Source organism: Scophthalmus maximus, chromosome 6 (assembly GCF_022379125.1).
Source record: "Scophthalmus maximus strain ysfricsl-2021 chromosome 6, ASM2237912v1, whole genome shotgun sequence".
Taxonomy (NCBI): domain Eukaryota; kingdom Metazoa; phylum Chordata; class Actinopteri; order Pleuronectiformes; family Scophthalmidae; genus Scophthalmus; species Scophthalmus maximus.
In genome coordinates, this window is record NC_061520.1 from 3,959,318 (window position 1) to 3,977,310 (window position 17,993).

Genomic DNA, 17,993 nt, shown 5'->3' on the forward strand with positions numbered 1-17,993 from the left:
CTCACCTGTGCATGACACACACACACACACACACACACACACACACACACACACACACACACACACACACACACACACACACACACACACTCGTAAAATAAATTCCCCTGATCAGTGACATCATGTTGCAGATCCTGGACTGAATTCGGTTTCATTCTTTGTAATGTGGCGCCCTCTAGTGTCCAAAACCAACATGTGACCTGTATAATGTTTCTTATTAACACTTATCTATCCTGACACCAGATATTAATAAGAAGTCAGACACGTAAACACTGTATGTAAGTCTAGTGTGAAACTGAACGTTTTAAAAAACAAATATTTACTTATTTAAATACAGTAAATCAACACTGGTTTTTGCCTCCGAAGAGTCAAAAAATCATTGGTTTCAGTTGAATGTGACGTTCCCCTTTAAACTTCTCATGAATTCTTCAGTCAAATGTAATAAGATTTGTTGTGGTCATTGTCAGGCTCATCTTGACTGAGAGTCACCCCATGAAGAATTTTCTTGAATGACAGCTAAAAAAAGAAGGAAATTATGACTGTTGTAAAGTAGTCAGAACTTCCCCTTTCTATATTTCTCATAAACTGTACAGTAAAATCAGATGAACTTTGACATGGACGAAGTCTGGTTTGGACATTTTAACCTCTAAGGTTTTATTATAACAGGTCAAAATATGAATAATTGATTAGTTTTACAAAGAAAAGATAAGATGAACGTTTATTTATCCCCCATGGGGGAAATTCAGGATCGACCCAGCAGCACAAAGTGTAGCAGCACAGGGAAAAGTGTGATGATAAAAAAAGAAACTAGAAACAGAATCTGATGAGAATAACATAAAATAGAAAAAGAAAGTTTTCTTCGTCATCCCCGTTAGCGTCAAGTAGGTCTCTCTGTATATACAGATGCGTCCAAGGGTCTAGTACAGGGCACACAGGATTTGCCTTCAATATACCAGCTTTAAAAATCTCTGCTAAAAGAAGAACATCAGACCATTGGTCAGTGTACACAGTCGAAATGATGGCAATTGCAACTGCGCTACAGAAAATAGAAGAAATACAGGTCAGAAAAGTTATTCTTTGCACTGATTCAAGCTCATCATTAATTTCACTGCAGTCCATTACATCTCACAGTAGGCAGGATATAGTAAATGATATTTTGTGAAACATTATACAGATTAAAGCATATGAATATTGTGGTCACATTTATGCGGATACCAGCTCACAGAGGGATTAAAGGCAATGAAATTGCAGACACGTTGGTGAAACGGGCACTGGAAAAAGAAAATATAATGAACATCCCGATTAGTAAATCAGACGCAAAAGGACTCATTAAAGGAAACATCATCAAAGGGCGACAGCACAGTTGGGATACAGTAGATACAGGACGACACCTCTGTGCAGCGCAGCGACAAGTGGGCACGGAGAGGAAAGGTCAAAGGAGCACCAAAGATGAGAACATACTCACAAGACTGAGAGTGGGACGTACCAAACTGAATAAAACACCGCGTCTAGTAGGCAAACATCCCTCAGGGTTAAGTGATAACTGTAACACGGAGGAATCAGTGGCGCATGTGTTCTTACACTGCCACAAATACACACAAGGGCGAGAAGCATTGAAGAGGGGAATCGGGAGACTTGGAGTCAAAGAGATGACTTTAAAAGAGATATTTTTCTATTGGGATAAAAAAGTCTGTTCCGCCACTTGAAGGAGACGCGACTTGTGCAAAGGATTCAATTGATTTATTCATTCAAATTGCTACATTTTTATTTACTTATTATAATTTTGTTTTGGGTAGAAAACGCTGGCTCACACTTCAACAGTAGGTGGCGGTATTGCGCCATAACGCTGGTTTAAAAAAAAAAAAAAGGAAGAGGAAGAAGATGAGAATGATGACGTCAGTTTGTTCCGTTGTTTTTACTTTCGGTTTGTGTCAGTCGGTAGTTAAGTGTCATGTTGTACCGAGTAACTGGCACATTGCACTGGATTTGAACGTGCTCGAATACTTCCGCTGGCCATTCTCTTCTGGGCGTTTTAACTTTTAATATCTAAACGGATACTTATTTGACGTATAGCTGGTGTATTTTGACGGCGTTAGCATCTAGCGCTAACGAGCTAGCGTCTCTCGTCCGGTGGGAGAACGAACGTCGAGGAGAAGAAACACGATGTTGTTCCCGAGGCTCCTGCTCCTCCGGCTCTCCGCGGGTCTCCTGGCTTCGACCGCAGCCGCTTGGACGAACACAGACGGTAAGAAAAACAAATGTTCAGCTCGCAGCGGTTTGTCGTCGAGGGGAGGAACAGGAAGTGAAAGTGCTTATGATCCACAAATACGTTTGTTGAGATAAGACAAGATAAACCTTCATCGGGGCCACGGTGGGGACATTTGGACATTACACTAGCAGAGTGGACAGAAGAAAATAGAGAGAAATTTAAAAAAAAGCAATAGGTATGTACAAAATACAACAGAAAATATTAAAAAGAATTAAAGAAAGAGACTCCTGGTTCTCCTCTCCCTCTCTGAGCCCCGCCCCTTTCCCTCTCTGAGCCCCGCCCCTACCCACCAACTCACACACACACACACACATTGAGAACAGAGACATCTCTAAAGTCAGACTGGCTTAAAAAAATGTATTATTTTTTTTTTTATTATTAGTACAGCATCATTTGGTCTTCGTGAACGGACTTCATATGTTTATGTTAATTTACATGTTTGATTCAGGACACGTTAATGTAATGCCTGGTGAAGGGATTAAACTACCGACAGTTAGTTCTACCGTTGCAAATGTTAATTATCATTCAAACATCAGCCCAGTCAATAATGTCCAGCTCAGTGAGCAACAGTCTCGCTGACGCAGGCGCAGCAGCAACGTGGGTTGTGGCTCTGAGAATCAGTCATGTGACTACATGTCGAGGTTCTGTTCACTCTCACTCCTGCTCACTGGAGACCGAGGGAGAGCCGCTGGACAGACGCGTCTACGGAACAGTGAGGGGGAAGGTTCTTAAATGTATTTCACATTTCAAGAGTAATATTTCAACTTTATCTCGACATTTCGACTTTATTCTCGATATAATATTTAAACTTTATCTCGAAATTTCGACTTTATTCTTGAAGTATTTCAACTTTATCTCGACATTTCGACTTTATTGTCAATTTAATATTTCAACTTCATTCTCGACATTTGAACTTTATTGTCAATATAATATTTCAACTTTATCTCGACATTTCGACTTTATTGTCAATTTAATATTTCAACTTCATTCTCGACATTTCAACTTTATTGTCAATATAATATTTCAACTTCATTCTCGACATTTCGACTTTATTCTCGATATAATATTTCAACTTTATCTCGACATTTCAACTTTATTCTTGAAGTATTTCAACTTTATCTCGACATTTCAACTTTATTGTCAATATAATATTTAAACTTCGTTCTCGACATTCGAACTTTATTGTCAATTTAATATTTCAACTTCATTCTGGACATTTCAACTTTATTGTCAATATAATATTTCAACTTCATTCTCGACATTTCAACTTTATTGTCAATATAATATTTCAACTTTATCTCGACATTTCGACTTTATTCTTGAAGTATTTCAACTTTATCTCGACATTTCGACTTTATTGTCAATTTAATATTTCAACTTCATTCTCGACATTTCAACTTTATTGTCAATATAATATTTCAACTTTATCTCGACATTTCAACTTTATTCTTGAAGTATTTCAACTTTATCTCGACATTTCAACTTTATTGTCAATATAATATTTCAACTTCATTCTCGACATTCGAACTTTATTCTCGATATAATATTTCAACTTCATTCTCGACATTTCGACTTTATTGTCAATATAATATTTCAACTTCATTCTCGACATTGCGACTTTATTCTCGATATAATATTTCAACTTTTTCTCGACATTTCGACTTTATTCTTGAAGTATTTCAACTTTATCTCGACATTGCGACTTTATTCTGAATATAATATTTCAACTTCATTCTCGACATTTCAACTTTATTGTCAATATAATATTTCAACTTCATTCTCGACATTCGAACTTTATTGTCAATTTAATATTTCAACTTCATTCTAGACATTTCGACTTTATTGTCAATATAATATTTCAACTTCATTCTCGACATTGCGACTTTATTCTCGATATAATATTTCAACTTTTTCTCGACATTTCGACTTTATTCTTGAAGTATTTCAACTTTATCTCGACATTTCGACTTTATTGTCAATTTAATATTTCAACTTCATTCTCGACATTTCAACTTTATTGTCAATATAATATTTCAACTTCATTCTCGACATTACAACTTTATTCTCAATATAATATTTCAACTTTTTCTCAACATTTTGACTTTATTCTTGATATAATATTTCAACTTCATTCTCGACATTTCAACTTTATTCTCAATATAATATTTCAACTTTTTCTCAACATTTTGACTTTATTCTCGATATAATATTTCAACTTCATTCTCGACATTTCGACTTTATTGTCAATTTAATATTTCAACTTCATTCTCGACATTTCAACTTTATTGTCAATATAATATTTCAACTTTATCTCGACATTTCGACTTTATTCTTGAAGTATTTCAACTTTATCTCGACATTTCGACTTTATTGTCAATTTAATATTTCAACTTCATTCTCGACATTTCAACTTTATTGTCAATATAATATTTCAACTTCATTCTCGACATTTCGACTTTATTCTCGATATAATATTTCAACTTTATTTCGACATTTCAACTTTATTCTTGAAGTATTTCAACTTTATCTCGACATTTCAACTTTATTGTCAATATAATATTTCAACTTCATTCTCGACATTCGAACTTTATTGTCAATTTAATATTTCAACTTCATTCTCGACATTTCAACTTTATTGTCAATATAATATTTCAACTTCATTCTCGACATTGCGACTTTATTCTCGATATAATATTTCAACTTCATTCTCGACATTTCAACTTTATTGTCAATATAATATTTCAACTTTTTCTCGACATTTCGACTTTATTCTTGAAGTATTTCAACTTTATCTTGACATTACAACTTTATTCTCAATTTAATATTTCAACTTTTTCTCGACATTTTGACTTTATTCTCGATATAATATTTCAACTTCATTCTCGACATTTCGACTTTATTGTCAATTTAATATTTCAACTTCATTCTCGACATTTCAACTTTATTCTCAATATAATATTTCAACTTTATCTCGACATTTCGACTTTATTCTTGAAGTATTTCAACTTTATCTCGACATTTCGACTTTATTGTCAATTTAATATTTCAACTTCATTCTCGACATTTCAACTTTATTGTCAATATAATATTTCAACTTCATTCTCGACATTTCGACTTTATTCTCGATATAATATTTCAACTTTATCTCGACATTTCAACTTTATTGTTGAAGTATTTCAACTTTATCTCGACATTTCAACTTTATTGTCAATATAATATTTCAACTTCATTATCGACATTCGAACTTTATTGTCAATTTAATATTTCAACTTCATTCTCGACAGTTCAACTTTATTGTCAATATAATATTTCAACTTCATTCTCGACATTGCGACTTTATTCTCGATATAATATTTCAACTTCATTCTCGACATTTCAACTTTATTGTCAATATAATATTTCAACTTTTTCTCGACATTTCGACTTTATTCTTGAAGTATTTCAACTTTATCTTGACATTACAACTTTATTCTCAATATAATATTTCAACTTTTTCTCGACATTTTGACTTTATTCTCGATATAATATTTCAACTTCATTCTCGACATTTCAACTTTATTCTCAATATAATATTTCAACTTTTTCTCAACATTTTGACTTTATTCTCGATATAATATTTCAACTTCATTCTCGACATTTCAACTTTATTCTCAATATAATATTTCAACTTTTTCTCAACATTTTGACTTTATTCTCGATATAATATTTCAACTTCATTCTCGACATTTCAACTTTATTCTCAATATAATATTTCAACTTTTTCTCAACATTTTGACTTTATTCTCGATATAATATTTCAACTTCATTCTCGACATTACAACTTTATTGTTGATATAATATTTCAACTTTTTCTTGACATTTCAACTTTATTCTCAATATAATATTTCAACTTCATTCTCGACATTGCGACTTTATCCTCGAAATGCAAGATAAAAGAAAAATCTTCCTCCTCTAATTTTCTTATGTCTGGCCCAAATACTCCTCCATTCACATCTCAACGCAAGATACGATTTTTGGTCTCTTCCTGGTGCTTTTTTTCTTTTTTGCAAGAAGAAAGAAAAGAACAATGAGCTGTTCTTTTGAAAGGTTTATGTATCTTTTTGAAAATTCTATTTTAAATTCTGCAATAATACTGATACGTGATCATTTTGGTCACTACAACCGTGATGTAAAATGTCATGACGTTACATGTCCAGCCTGGTGAGAACAGATGTGTTGGGACAAGCCGTCCACTCAGGATCGGGTCGCGTCCGACGAGCTGGAGGCTCAACTCGAACCGCTCCGCCTGTTCAGGCTCATATGATCCGTCAATGAGGCAGATATTCACAAATGGTAAAAACAGAGAATAATTCATGGCCCTGTTGAGATGTACACAGTGAAGTTTAAAAGTGAAAGCTTGAGCCAGACAGTGTTGTTGAGGGAGAATGAGGGGAGGTTTTCATTAGGATGGAATATATATATATATACACAGTATATATTGTGCATCCCTACCACCACCTCCACATGAGGCACAACGTTCGCCAGCAGCACACAAATCCTCCAGAAATGATCATGTTGTTCAATTGTAAACTGGTATTAATTCAAGTGATATGAATCATTAAAGTCATCTGTTTTGCGTAAACTTGATTAATCTGTGTTTAAACATATTGATTGATTTACGCTTCTTCTTTCAGGGACAAGTGTGGAAAAATTCATCATTAAAGAGAGGGATTCTGTCACGTTACCCTGCTCTATGACAAACAAGGAGAACCTCAGAGGAACGGTGTTCGACTGGAGGAAAGATGGTCTGGAGGTCTTCCTGTACGTTGCTGGTTCTTATTACGGAAACGGCTATCTGGGCCAGGACGAGCAGTACAAAGGACGGGTCTCACATTTTGAGGAAGAGCTGAAGGACGGAAACGCCTCCATACTTATCAGAAACACTCAGATTGCTGACAGCGGAAACTACACCTGTGTGCTTCCACATCTTTTGCCAGGACGAACATTCCACAGTGAGCTTGTTGTTGGTGAGGACTTTCAAAAAACCATTAAAATAGCAATGTGTAAGGTTTTCTTCTTTGTAGTTGCTCTTGATACATAGTAACATTAGGACCAGCAGAAATGATGCTCTGTAGCTACTGTCCACACACACACACACACACGCACACACACGCACACACACACACAGTAACAGAGGTCTGTGGTGTCTGTCCTCAGTCCGTCTGTACTGCGTCTGTTCTTGTTCAGGTCAGAGTCCTGCAGCTGGAGGCAGCAGCTGTTTGTGAACTCACACTTGTTTTGACCAGTTAGAACCAAAACAGAGTGTGAAGAAAAGAGCTGCATCAATAAAGTTTATTCAAATTGAAGATTTCTGCTTCACTGGATTAAAACGTTTCGAATCACACAAACATGTTACTGACAGAACCAGCTGACGACAGAATGTACAGTACAGACGAAGGTGTAGAAAGTTTCTGACCTGACTCTGACGTCACGTGTCACAGTGGAGAGTTGTAGCGTGTGACACAGATGTAACCGTGACGACCTGAGTCAACAACATCTTCTCAGATGTGAACGAGCTCTGGATGAATATGATCCGAACGTTAAAGACGTCAGTGTGATTTACGTTAAATATCATCACACACAACTTGAGACAATATGACCGACGTTATGAGCAGTGAATACAGGAGGAGACTGTAGCTGTGTTCACATCAAACTATTTTATATACATTTTGAAGTATCACATTAGAAAAACATATATAAAAATATTTAAAATAGTGTTAATTTCCAAAATGCAAGATGGAAACCGAATAAGTTCTGACGTAGTGAACATTCCACCCACATGACTGATCATCTGTTTCTGCTTTCGGAGAGTCTTCCTCTGAGCTCTGGTTGTGAACAGTGAGACCTGTCGTCCTCGCTGCCGCTGCTTAGTTAATTGTGAAAAGTGACATATTTGAAGCATCACGTTCTGTCAAACAGAGCAGGGATCTGTAACTGAAGCTTTGGAGGTGGACATGTTTCTCTCTCTTCCTTTGTGTTTTCTCTCCTTTTAAACACCCTGTAAATATACAAACAGAGACCAGGTGAACAAAGGGTCCTGGTATTTTTAACATGTTTAATCCTGTAACCTTCATAAATTATTCTTAATGTTCACAGGAGCAGCTCCAAAACCGTCCATCAAAACACTTGGTGAAACAGAAGACGGAGTTCAGCTGCAGTGTGAAGTTCATGGTGCGTCTCCAAAACCACGTGTCCAGTGGCAGGACAGAGCTGGAAACATTGTTCCTGCTGAAGAACCTCAGGTCTCAGAAAGAGGAGGCAGCTACGACATCGTCCTCCAAACTACTGTGACCAAGACCGACTACTATCGCTGTGTCTCCACACAGGACGAGATCAACCATCAGACACATGCTGAGACTTATGTTCGTGTTCATAGTGAGTTTCTTTGTATTTCTGCTTTTCATTCGGATAATTAAGATTATTCATGTGTTGTTCATTTTCCTGCATGTTTGCAGATCTTCAGACTGATCATAAAACAAACTGGGAAGTCTAGTGATTTACATGAAGTATTTTGACAGATTCATTCTATCAGTTAAACACAGTTATCAGACTGTCACCAGACGAAACCCACAGTCTGTGGACATGTTGCTGTTTCTAAACTTAAACTAGTAGATAAAGGTCCACTCTGCTGAGGACTGAGGTCGACCAAGACTGTTATGGATGTTGATTATTCTGATACTTTACTGAACATCACTGTCACAAACACCAACTCTCTGTGACTGTTATTTTGGGGGACGCGGCCTGAAAAGTTTGGGAACCCTGTTTCTTAACATCAGCTGTCGAGATCTAATCAGAGTCCGTCACGACCTCGACTCAGGACGGAGAAAACCACAACTGGTGTTTTCTTCTGCTCATGACTTCAGATCATAGGAGCATGTTCACATGTGGTTGTTCTCTGTGTGAAGGTTGTGAAGTCCAGTCTGATCCACATGATGTGAAGTGACACCAACTTTCTGTCTGTTTCAGAGAATCATGGATGGAAGTTTGCTGTTGGATTTGTTGTCGGTGTAGTTTTGACTCTTCTTGTTGTCGGTGTCGTTCTATTTGTGCTTTTCAAGACTTGTCGCATCAAACGTGATAAAGGTAAGTTTAACAATGTATTATATAAAAATTCTTTATATGTATCTGATGTTTAGAGTCTTGACAATTGTGTCTGTCTCCCTGACACAGACACAAGAAATAGTTTTCTTATGTTCTTCGGTCACACCCCCGTGTTTCTTAACCCCCCAGTGGTCATAACCTCACCCTCTCTCGTCTGCTGAAGCTGCAGCGACTCCCGCCTTGTCCCAAGTACCTGTGTCTCTCTGGGCCGCTCACAAGTATGATCGGTCTCATTGAAAACTGTGCACCTGTTCGAATCCCCCGTTTTCAAATCCCTTTTGGAAGCAGGTGTAATTGTGCCCTGCGATGACTGACCTGTACGAACTCCTGTCCTCCCTGTTAAGACAATCACAGATCATGGTCTCCCAACTGAGTGGCGTTTTGTTGAGGACTTGAAGGCTGTAGATGCTGCAGCTCAGCCACGCGCACCGAATGTTCCTAACCCACAAACCGTTCCCTCGCAGGTTCCCTCTAATGCTCAGTGGTTTTCTGTTGTTGAACTCTCTAGCGCCTTTTTCAGTGTCCCCGTTCACCCACACGGTCAATTCTGGTTTGCATTCGCGTTTAAATGGGAAGAGCTACACTTTCACTCGCCTCCGTCGAGGCTATTGTGAGTCTCCCACCATTTACAATCAGGCCCTTAAAGAAAGCCTTGATTCCCTTGTTCCCACTCCAGGTACTGCACTACTACAATGTGTGTACAATGTGGCTACATCATGTTCTTTGTTATCGATGTTCAAATGCCTAAGTACAGATATACATGAAAAGGTTACAATTACATTACATTAGATGTATAAACATGAGACAGTTGTTCTGAGTACTGACCTAACAGGGACCCTTCATCCCAGACTGGATTTAAAATATAAATATTACTTATATATATTTTATATGGTCTGTTGGTGAAGTAGCTTTGATCACTCGGAGAAAAATTCCCTCTAGTAAAGTTTGGTCAGTCTCCACTTTCTGTTTGAAATCAGAACTTTAAAAGATGATAAAAGAAATTAAAATTAAAATGTTTGTGTGAATTATCTCTGTACAAAACAAAAGTTGACCTAATGTTATAAAAACACGTTTGTTTTCTTTTTCTGCAGGTTCTGGTCAGCAGGGGAAAAGTTCTTCTACTTCAGTGCAGTTGGTTCTTCTCAAACTGTCTGGTGATGAAATGGTTAACGGTTCGGCGGTACACCACGGTGGAACTCCCGACGGTTAGTTCTACCATTTCAAATGTTCATTTTCAAATTTCCTGATCCATGACATGTCAGTATCTGCGTGGTGGTGGCCCATATGAAAACTTATTATACATGAATAAACAATGCAGAGAAGAGGCTAAATTCTGTTTTACGTTTTAAATAAAGATAAGTTAATTTTCTTAATTCAAGAGCTAGATATTTGGTTGCCTTTGTGTTTTCTTTTCATTTTTGTAGTTATTTATGATAAATTATGGTTAAACTGTGAAATGTTAAACCTCATTTTCTTTTTTTATCAAAAGGTTTTGTGATAATGACATTGACTTAGCAATCATTGCCATTTTTGTTTCTGTTTTAATACACACACACATAATCAGAACTTTAAAAGATGATAGGAGAAATTAAAATGAAATTGTTTTGTGAATTGTCTCTGTACAAAACAAAAGTTGACTAATGTTATAAAAACCTGTTTCTTTTCTTCTTCCACAGGTTCTGGTCAGCTGGGGAACGTTCCTGCTCCTTCAGGAGACGAGGCTTGTGTAATACAGGTTGTCGAAGGAACAGATACCGGTTTGGCGGTACACCACAGTGAAACTCCCAACGGTTAGTTCTACCGCTTCAAATGTTAACTATCATCAATCGCGGTAGATCAGCCCAGTGAATACTGTCCAGCTCAGTTAGCAACCGTCTCCCTGACGCAGGCGCAGCAGCAACGTGGGCTTGTTGTGGATTTGAGAAATTACATTTAAAATGTTTGTTTGAATTTTCTCTGTACAAAACTAAAGTGGACCTAACGTTAAAAAAACACGTTTGTCTTCTTTTTTCTGCAGGTTCTGGTCTGTGGTGGAACGGTTCTGCCTGACTTGCTCGTAAAGAAGCTCAAACCCAGGATTTTGTAACGTCCGTCGCTCGAATGTCTTTTAAGGTGTCGGTGGGTGATGTTCACCCAAAAAGAAAAAGATTAAGCTGCTTTTGGATTTTTTAAACCTGAGGGGGCAGTGATCTTACTAAGCTGATGCTACAGATCCCTTTGGTTTTAGCACCTGACATTTTGGAAACCTATTTAAATGTTGTGTTCCACACCGACCTGACAGCTGGTGGACGGTGAGGAAAATATTCACTGACTTCTACATGAAGTGTTTTGGATTACATCTCTGCTCACTGCCCTTTTTAATAGTTTTTTTAAAATTGATATTTATTATTCAGGACTTTCATAATCACTACTTCAGATCCTCTGGTGAAAAAAAGAAAATAAGTCTTTGTATAATTACTTGAACCAAGAGCCATGGAGCTGATGTCGTCAGCTTCTCTGTCAAACAACCAGCAGCATTATTCAAAAACTAGTGAACTGATTTCCAAGACATTTTGTGGAGGGGGAGCACAGACCTGCCTCGCTCAAACTCAGCCCAGTTATCTTTGAAGGTAAATATTTTGCACAATGCAAGCGCTTGTAGACTGGATTTGTGAACTTGTAGAAAAGATTTGAACCTGTACGTTGAAATTTTCACTCAGAAAATATTCACATCTGTGTTCTGAATTTGAATTCACAGAAGAAATATGTCACTCATTCACAAACATATTACATATTACAATTCAATTTCCATGACGCGTATCATATCTACAGCGGCATATATGGTTTTAAAAGTAAGCACTCATTCACAGCCACCTATGAACAAATACATTTAAGAAAATATAATTCTTGTCAGATCGCAGGGAGCTGGACTCGATCTCCCCACAGCAGAAGTCCTAAAACTGAAAGTCTCGGCTTATCACCGTGAGCCACGCCCGCCTAACGCGCCGGTGTCGGTCACATATTGACACATTATGTCATCCTCCAGGTAACGTTCGCATCTGGGTTCACCTGAATCGGTTACCATCGGCTCGTCTCAGGAAATACCAGAATTAATCGAGATTGTTTTCTCGTTATGACAGAAAAACGATCCAACTCCAGACAATACTGTCAAAACACTGATCCACAGGAAGAAGTAAAATATACGTGGTAATGATTGAAGTAAAACTATAAACAATAAAAAAAATTAATTTCTAATGCCTTTTCTTAAAATGAATGCTTCACTGTTTGAGTTCGGTAACGAATTGATGGAGGTGAACCCAGAGCAGAACGTCACTTGTGAAGTTGAAGTGGCAGATTCGAGAGGTCGTAATGAGTAAAAATAGTTCATATGAGTAAATGTTAGATTACAAGTTTGCAGATGCCAGTGTATTCATGTAAATATCGATCTACACGTTTGTGAATATTTTATTCTGTGAGTGAAAATTTCAACATACGTTCCAATCTTTTCTACGAGTTCTCACGTGGTCTTCCACAGGTTCACTAATCCAGTCTACATATTTACCTTCATAGTTATCCTCCCTTTGTTCTTCAGGGCTGGAATTAATTTAAATAGGTTTCCAAAATGTCAGGTGCTAAAACCAAAGGGATCTGTAGCATCAGCTTAGTAAGTTCACTGCCTCCTCAGGTTTAAAATTCAAAAGCAGCTTAATCTTTTTCTTTTTGGGAAAGAAGTTCAAGTTGTGCCTCTCACTTAGACCTGTGCCTGGAACGCTTGAAACATAACATTGTTACTCACAGTAGTTGTCAGTCAGACGAAGTCGAACCCTTGACGTTACGTCGATTGATTGTAAACCAGCTGCTTTGTACAAAGACGACAAACGTCCTCATCTTTAATGTTACATCCAGATCCACAGCGTAGAAGCTAAATCACTCCCACAGTCCACTAGAATTTCCAATAAAACCTTGTTGAGAAGGACGATGGTTTGAAAGAAAGTCTCAGATGAAGGAAAAAAACCAAGGTGAGTAAGGTATTAAGAAAAATTAATATTAATAATGTGATTATTACTTCTACTTTACTACTTTATGAAGAGCTTCTCACTGTCACATTAATTGTGTTCTTTTGAATTATGCACTTTGTGGTCAGCCAACATGTTATTTCTTTTTGGACTTGTACCTTTTCAAAATGTGCCTCTCAGTTAAAGATATATATGTCTGTGAATGTGCCAGATTCTTCCCGATGTACAGAGACTCATGTTCTGTTAAGTGGTTCAGATTTTACTTCTGAACAAGCTGTATTTTCTGATGCAAACCACTTCAGAACTGAGCTTTATTGTTATGCATAGAACATAAACGAGACATCAATAAATTAGACTATATAGAGTTCTAATTAGCTTTTTCAGCACTATGAATGGAATGAATGACTTGTTAGAGGAATTGTGTTATGTGATCTGTATGAACTGGAGACATGCTGTGATACTGAACTTAACAACCTGTCAAAACTTTTCAAGCGCTAGCTTTTGCCTTCTTTGTGGAATTTCCAGGTAAGAAAAAGTATAAAAAAGACAAACATTCATCTTTGTGTGTCTGAGAAGGTTTTGTCTTGCAGATAAAGTGAAAGTGATTATGTTTTATTGGCCTCATACATTCACAAGCTACGCAGCAATATAAATTAAAAAATAAAAAATAAATGTATAAAGCGCAAGCTTTCGCCTTCTTTGAGTTATTTCCATGTAAGAATCTGTATTTTTTTTAAAGTATTAAAAAAAGATAAACATTCTTCTTTGCGTGTGAGAAGTTTTTCTCTTGCAGATGATGTAAAAGTGATGTGTGTTGTATTGGCCTCATACGTCCACAAACTACGCAGCAATATACATATAAAGCAATTCAAATGAGCCCCGACCTTAAAGGGATCTTCAATTCATATTTTTACACTTTGTACCAAGTTCTTTTAATTTGAAATCTTTGGAGGTAAGTTTGTTCCTGTCTGTAAAGACTTGCACTTAAAAAAAAAGAGTGATAGTTTATGAAAGCATAAAAATGTCACAGCAGACTAAGGGTTTTTGCCAGGGTTAGGGTTACTAGGGTTACACTTTATACGTACACAAACACAAGCTGCACCACATGACATGATCTTTTATCAACAAAATAAACACTAGTGATGATGATGATGATGAAGGTTAAAATTAAAAAAGAAGACTAACTGTCGTTGGAAAGGCATTCTTTAGTAGTTCCTTCGCTCTTAAAATGTAGCTCGAGTCATATCGTAGCTTTAAAACTCTTTTTTATAAGGATTTTATCAAATGTCAATGGGAAAAAAAATGAGTGGGAAATTCACTTCCGGAACAGGTGTGGTGCCAAAAAGTGACCGTCCGCCAGAAAGTGATTTTATCTGGATCAAACTCTCATAACTGGCACATATACACAACTTAATATCTGTAGTAATATCCTCAAAGATATGTCTTTGACGTTTTTATCGTCATCAAGCTGCTCACAGGAAATAGGATCCTCTTGTTTTTAAGGTTTGTATGCATTTGTATGTCTAATATTACTACAATAATGAACAATTATTATTATGCTTTTCTGCAGATTCTGCTCTTGCTTCAAAAGACCATATTGTTCTGTTTAATCCATCCAAAAATGAAATCCCAGTTGACATTCTGCCACAGGCGGTGGTCATTTGACATGGTCATCATCCGAACTTCCTTCTTGCTGTGAGTGGACAGAGCCAACCACTTCGCCACCGTGCCACGTACCACCACGCCTAAACTTGACATTTTAGTCTGAAGCGTCTGCATTTTCAGTTGAACTTCAACCAAAGAGGTCATATTTTCACTCAGGGGCTCGTGTGTGCAGTTTTTCTGTCAGTCAGACAAACAGCCAGCGGGATGATTCAAACACGGCACAACTGATTCCCATGACATTTTGTGGAGGGGCGGGGCCTGACTCAAGGAAGAACCCCTTAAATTTGGTAGCACGCCCGAATATCTAGGGATTTTTTTTGGCGGGGGGGAGGGAGGGGGGCTGAGATTTTGTCTTTCAGTGCCTCACATTTCAGGATAATCTGGGTAGACGATCTGTTTTAACCTGCCTCGCCCAAACTGTTTTTGTTCTCCAGGCGGAAGGGTCAGGGGCTCAAACCAAAAGGTCCTGTAGCATCACCTTATTAATCAGGTGACATGAAGAAGATCACTGCCTCCTCTGGGTTAGATACAAACCCAAAGGACAACTAGAAGGGCTTTCACTTTTTACCAAAAAATCATCACATTCTGCCTCTCCCTTAGACTTGTGCCTTGCTCGTTTGAAACATAACATTGTAACTCACAGCAGTTGGCAGGAAAGGAGAGGAACGTTAAAGGAGACATAGACGCCCCCACAATTCATTGCGGCAGCGAAATTCAACATGACGCGTCATTCACGAACGTGAACGATTCAATCCGAAATAGATGTAGAAGAGTATGAATGTGACCCAGAAGAGACATGATGACAAACGTCATCATGTCAGTTACTGTTACATGTGAATCATTTACATCTGAAGTCACACGGTGGCAAAACACTGAAACATGCTGATGGAGCCGCTGTCGGCCTTTCCTAAGTGCTATCTGTCCTCCTTCACACCTTACTTGACCTCATGACGTTTCCACTGAGGTCAAGGAATAGAAGATAGGAAGGACAGTCCCAATCCACCCTGTCTCTTGACACTCAATCGCTAGCCACACCCACTTTTCATATGGTTATTTTAATAATGAAGTATATTGCACATACGTATTAATAGAGGGTTCATAAACATACCGGCCAGCAGCAAACATAATGCAGCAGTAGTCGATACATTGTAAAGATAAAAGACTATAACCAGTGTGCGTGACAAAAAAACACCCACTATAAAGTGAATTGTTTCTCACTATGTGATAGACAATAAGGTTTTTTTTTTAATTGAATTGAACGACACAGAAAGTAAAATAAATATGACACAAAGTTTTGGGAGCGGAAACATATCAATTGCATGAGCACATGCAGAAGTAATTCCAATAGACCTACTACTGTCTGTCACAGCACAGTCTCATCCTGTCACCTCACCTGGAACTTGACTGTTTCGATCACAGCTTCCTTGAAATCAGGAATGTAATATATATATATATATATATATATATAGAACTATATGCAAATATTTTTCCTGTTACTTTCTACGTTTTCCTTTATATTACTTTATAGAGAGCTTCTCGCTGTCATATGAATTGTGTTCTCTTGCGTTATGCACCGTTTGTCGTCAACCATCATGTTATTTCTTTCTGCACTGGGACATTTTAAAAATGTGCCTCTCGACTCAATATGCCGGTGAGTGTGCCAGATTCTTCCAGGTGTACAGAGACTCGTGGTCTGGTATGTGGTTCTACATTGTGAGACGAACCACTTCATCGTTGAGCTTTATGGTTGCGCAGTGAAATGTGTTGTACACAGTAAAAACAAGATATCCCTGCCATAAATGAGGGTGTATAGATTTGTAATTAGCTGTTTCGGGACTTTGAATGTATGAATGATTTTTAGAGGAATTTTTTTTATATGACCTGTATGAACTGGCAGAACCTTCGTGGAATTTATTTTGATTTTAGTCAAAATTCCCACGTAGGAATCTTGTGATATATTCAAGTGTTAAACAAGACAAACATTCATCTTTGTGTGTCTGAGAAGGTTTTGTCTTGCAGATAAAGTGAAAGTGATTATGTTTTATTGGCCTCATACATTCACAAGCTACGCAGCAAAAATAAATAAAAAAATAAAAAAACTAAATGTATAAAGCGCAAGCTTTCACCTTCTTTGAGGAATTTCCATGTAAGAATCTGTATTTTTGTTAAGTATTCAAAAAGATAAACATTCTTCTTTGCGTGTGAGAAGTTTTTCTCTTGCAGATGAAGTAAAAGTGATGTGTGTTGTATTGGCCTCATACGTCCACAAACTACGCAGCAATATACATATAAAGCAATTCAAATGAGCCCCGACCTTAAAGGGATCTTCAATTCATATTTTTACACTTTGAACCAAGTTCTTTTAATTTGAAATCTTTGAACTCGTACAATGTTTCTGTCCTTTACGGACTTGCACAAGACAAAGAAGAAAAGTGATTGTTTATGAAAGCATAAAAATGTCACAGCAGACTAAGGCATGAATGTATAAATGTTTTGTGAAGATGTATGAATCTGATGAACATCTGCTTTTGCTATTGTCCGTACGGTTTATTTGCAAAGCCTGACAGGAGACTTTACTGTTGAGAACACACGTCTGTTATTTTTTCAATTATAGCAGTTAGAAGACGAAAGTGTCGACTATAGACAGAAGAGGTGACTGACAACACTCAAGATCATTATGTCCTGTAGATAAGAGATGTTGCACATGAGTAATGGAGTGAGAGGGAACCATTATTAATCTAGTTATTATCATCATTAGTAGTATTATGTTGTTGTAGTTGTTTGACCAAACCGTGTTCAAGTGATATGATGTGAATTAATTAGTCTAGAACATCCGCTACGCTAGGGGGCGGTATGTAACCGTGGCGATCTGTCAATTAAAACGGAAGTAGCAGTAGTAGAAGTACTGGTTAAAAAAATAAAAG

At 37.3% G+C, this 17,993-nt stretch overlaps 1 protein-coding gene across 1 annotated transcript; it reads left to right on the top strand.

Annotated features, from left to right (window-relative positions):
* The first annotated feature begins 1,891 nt into the window (after positions 1-1,891).
* Positions 1,892-14,090, top strand: LOC118308904 (CD276 antigen). The gene is made up of 7 exons (XM_047332485.1): positions 1,892-2,245; positions 6,943-7,275; positions 8,405-8,683; positions 9,275-9,391; positions 10,501-10,614; positions 11,086-11,199; positions 11,427-14,090. The coding sequence occupies exons 1-7, from the start codon at positions 2,164-2,166 to the stop codon at positions 11,456-11,458; spliced, it is 1,071 nt and encodes a 356-aa protein (XP_047188441.1). The 5' UTR covers positions 1,892-2,163; the 3' UTR covers positions 11,459-14,090.
* Positions 14,091-17,993: the final 3,903 nt, after the last annotated feature.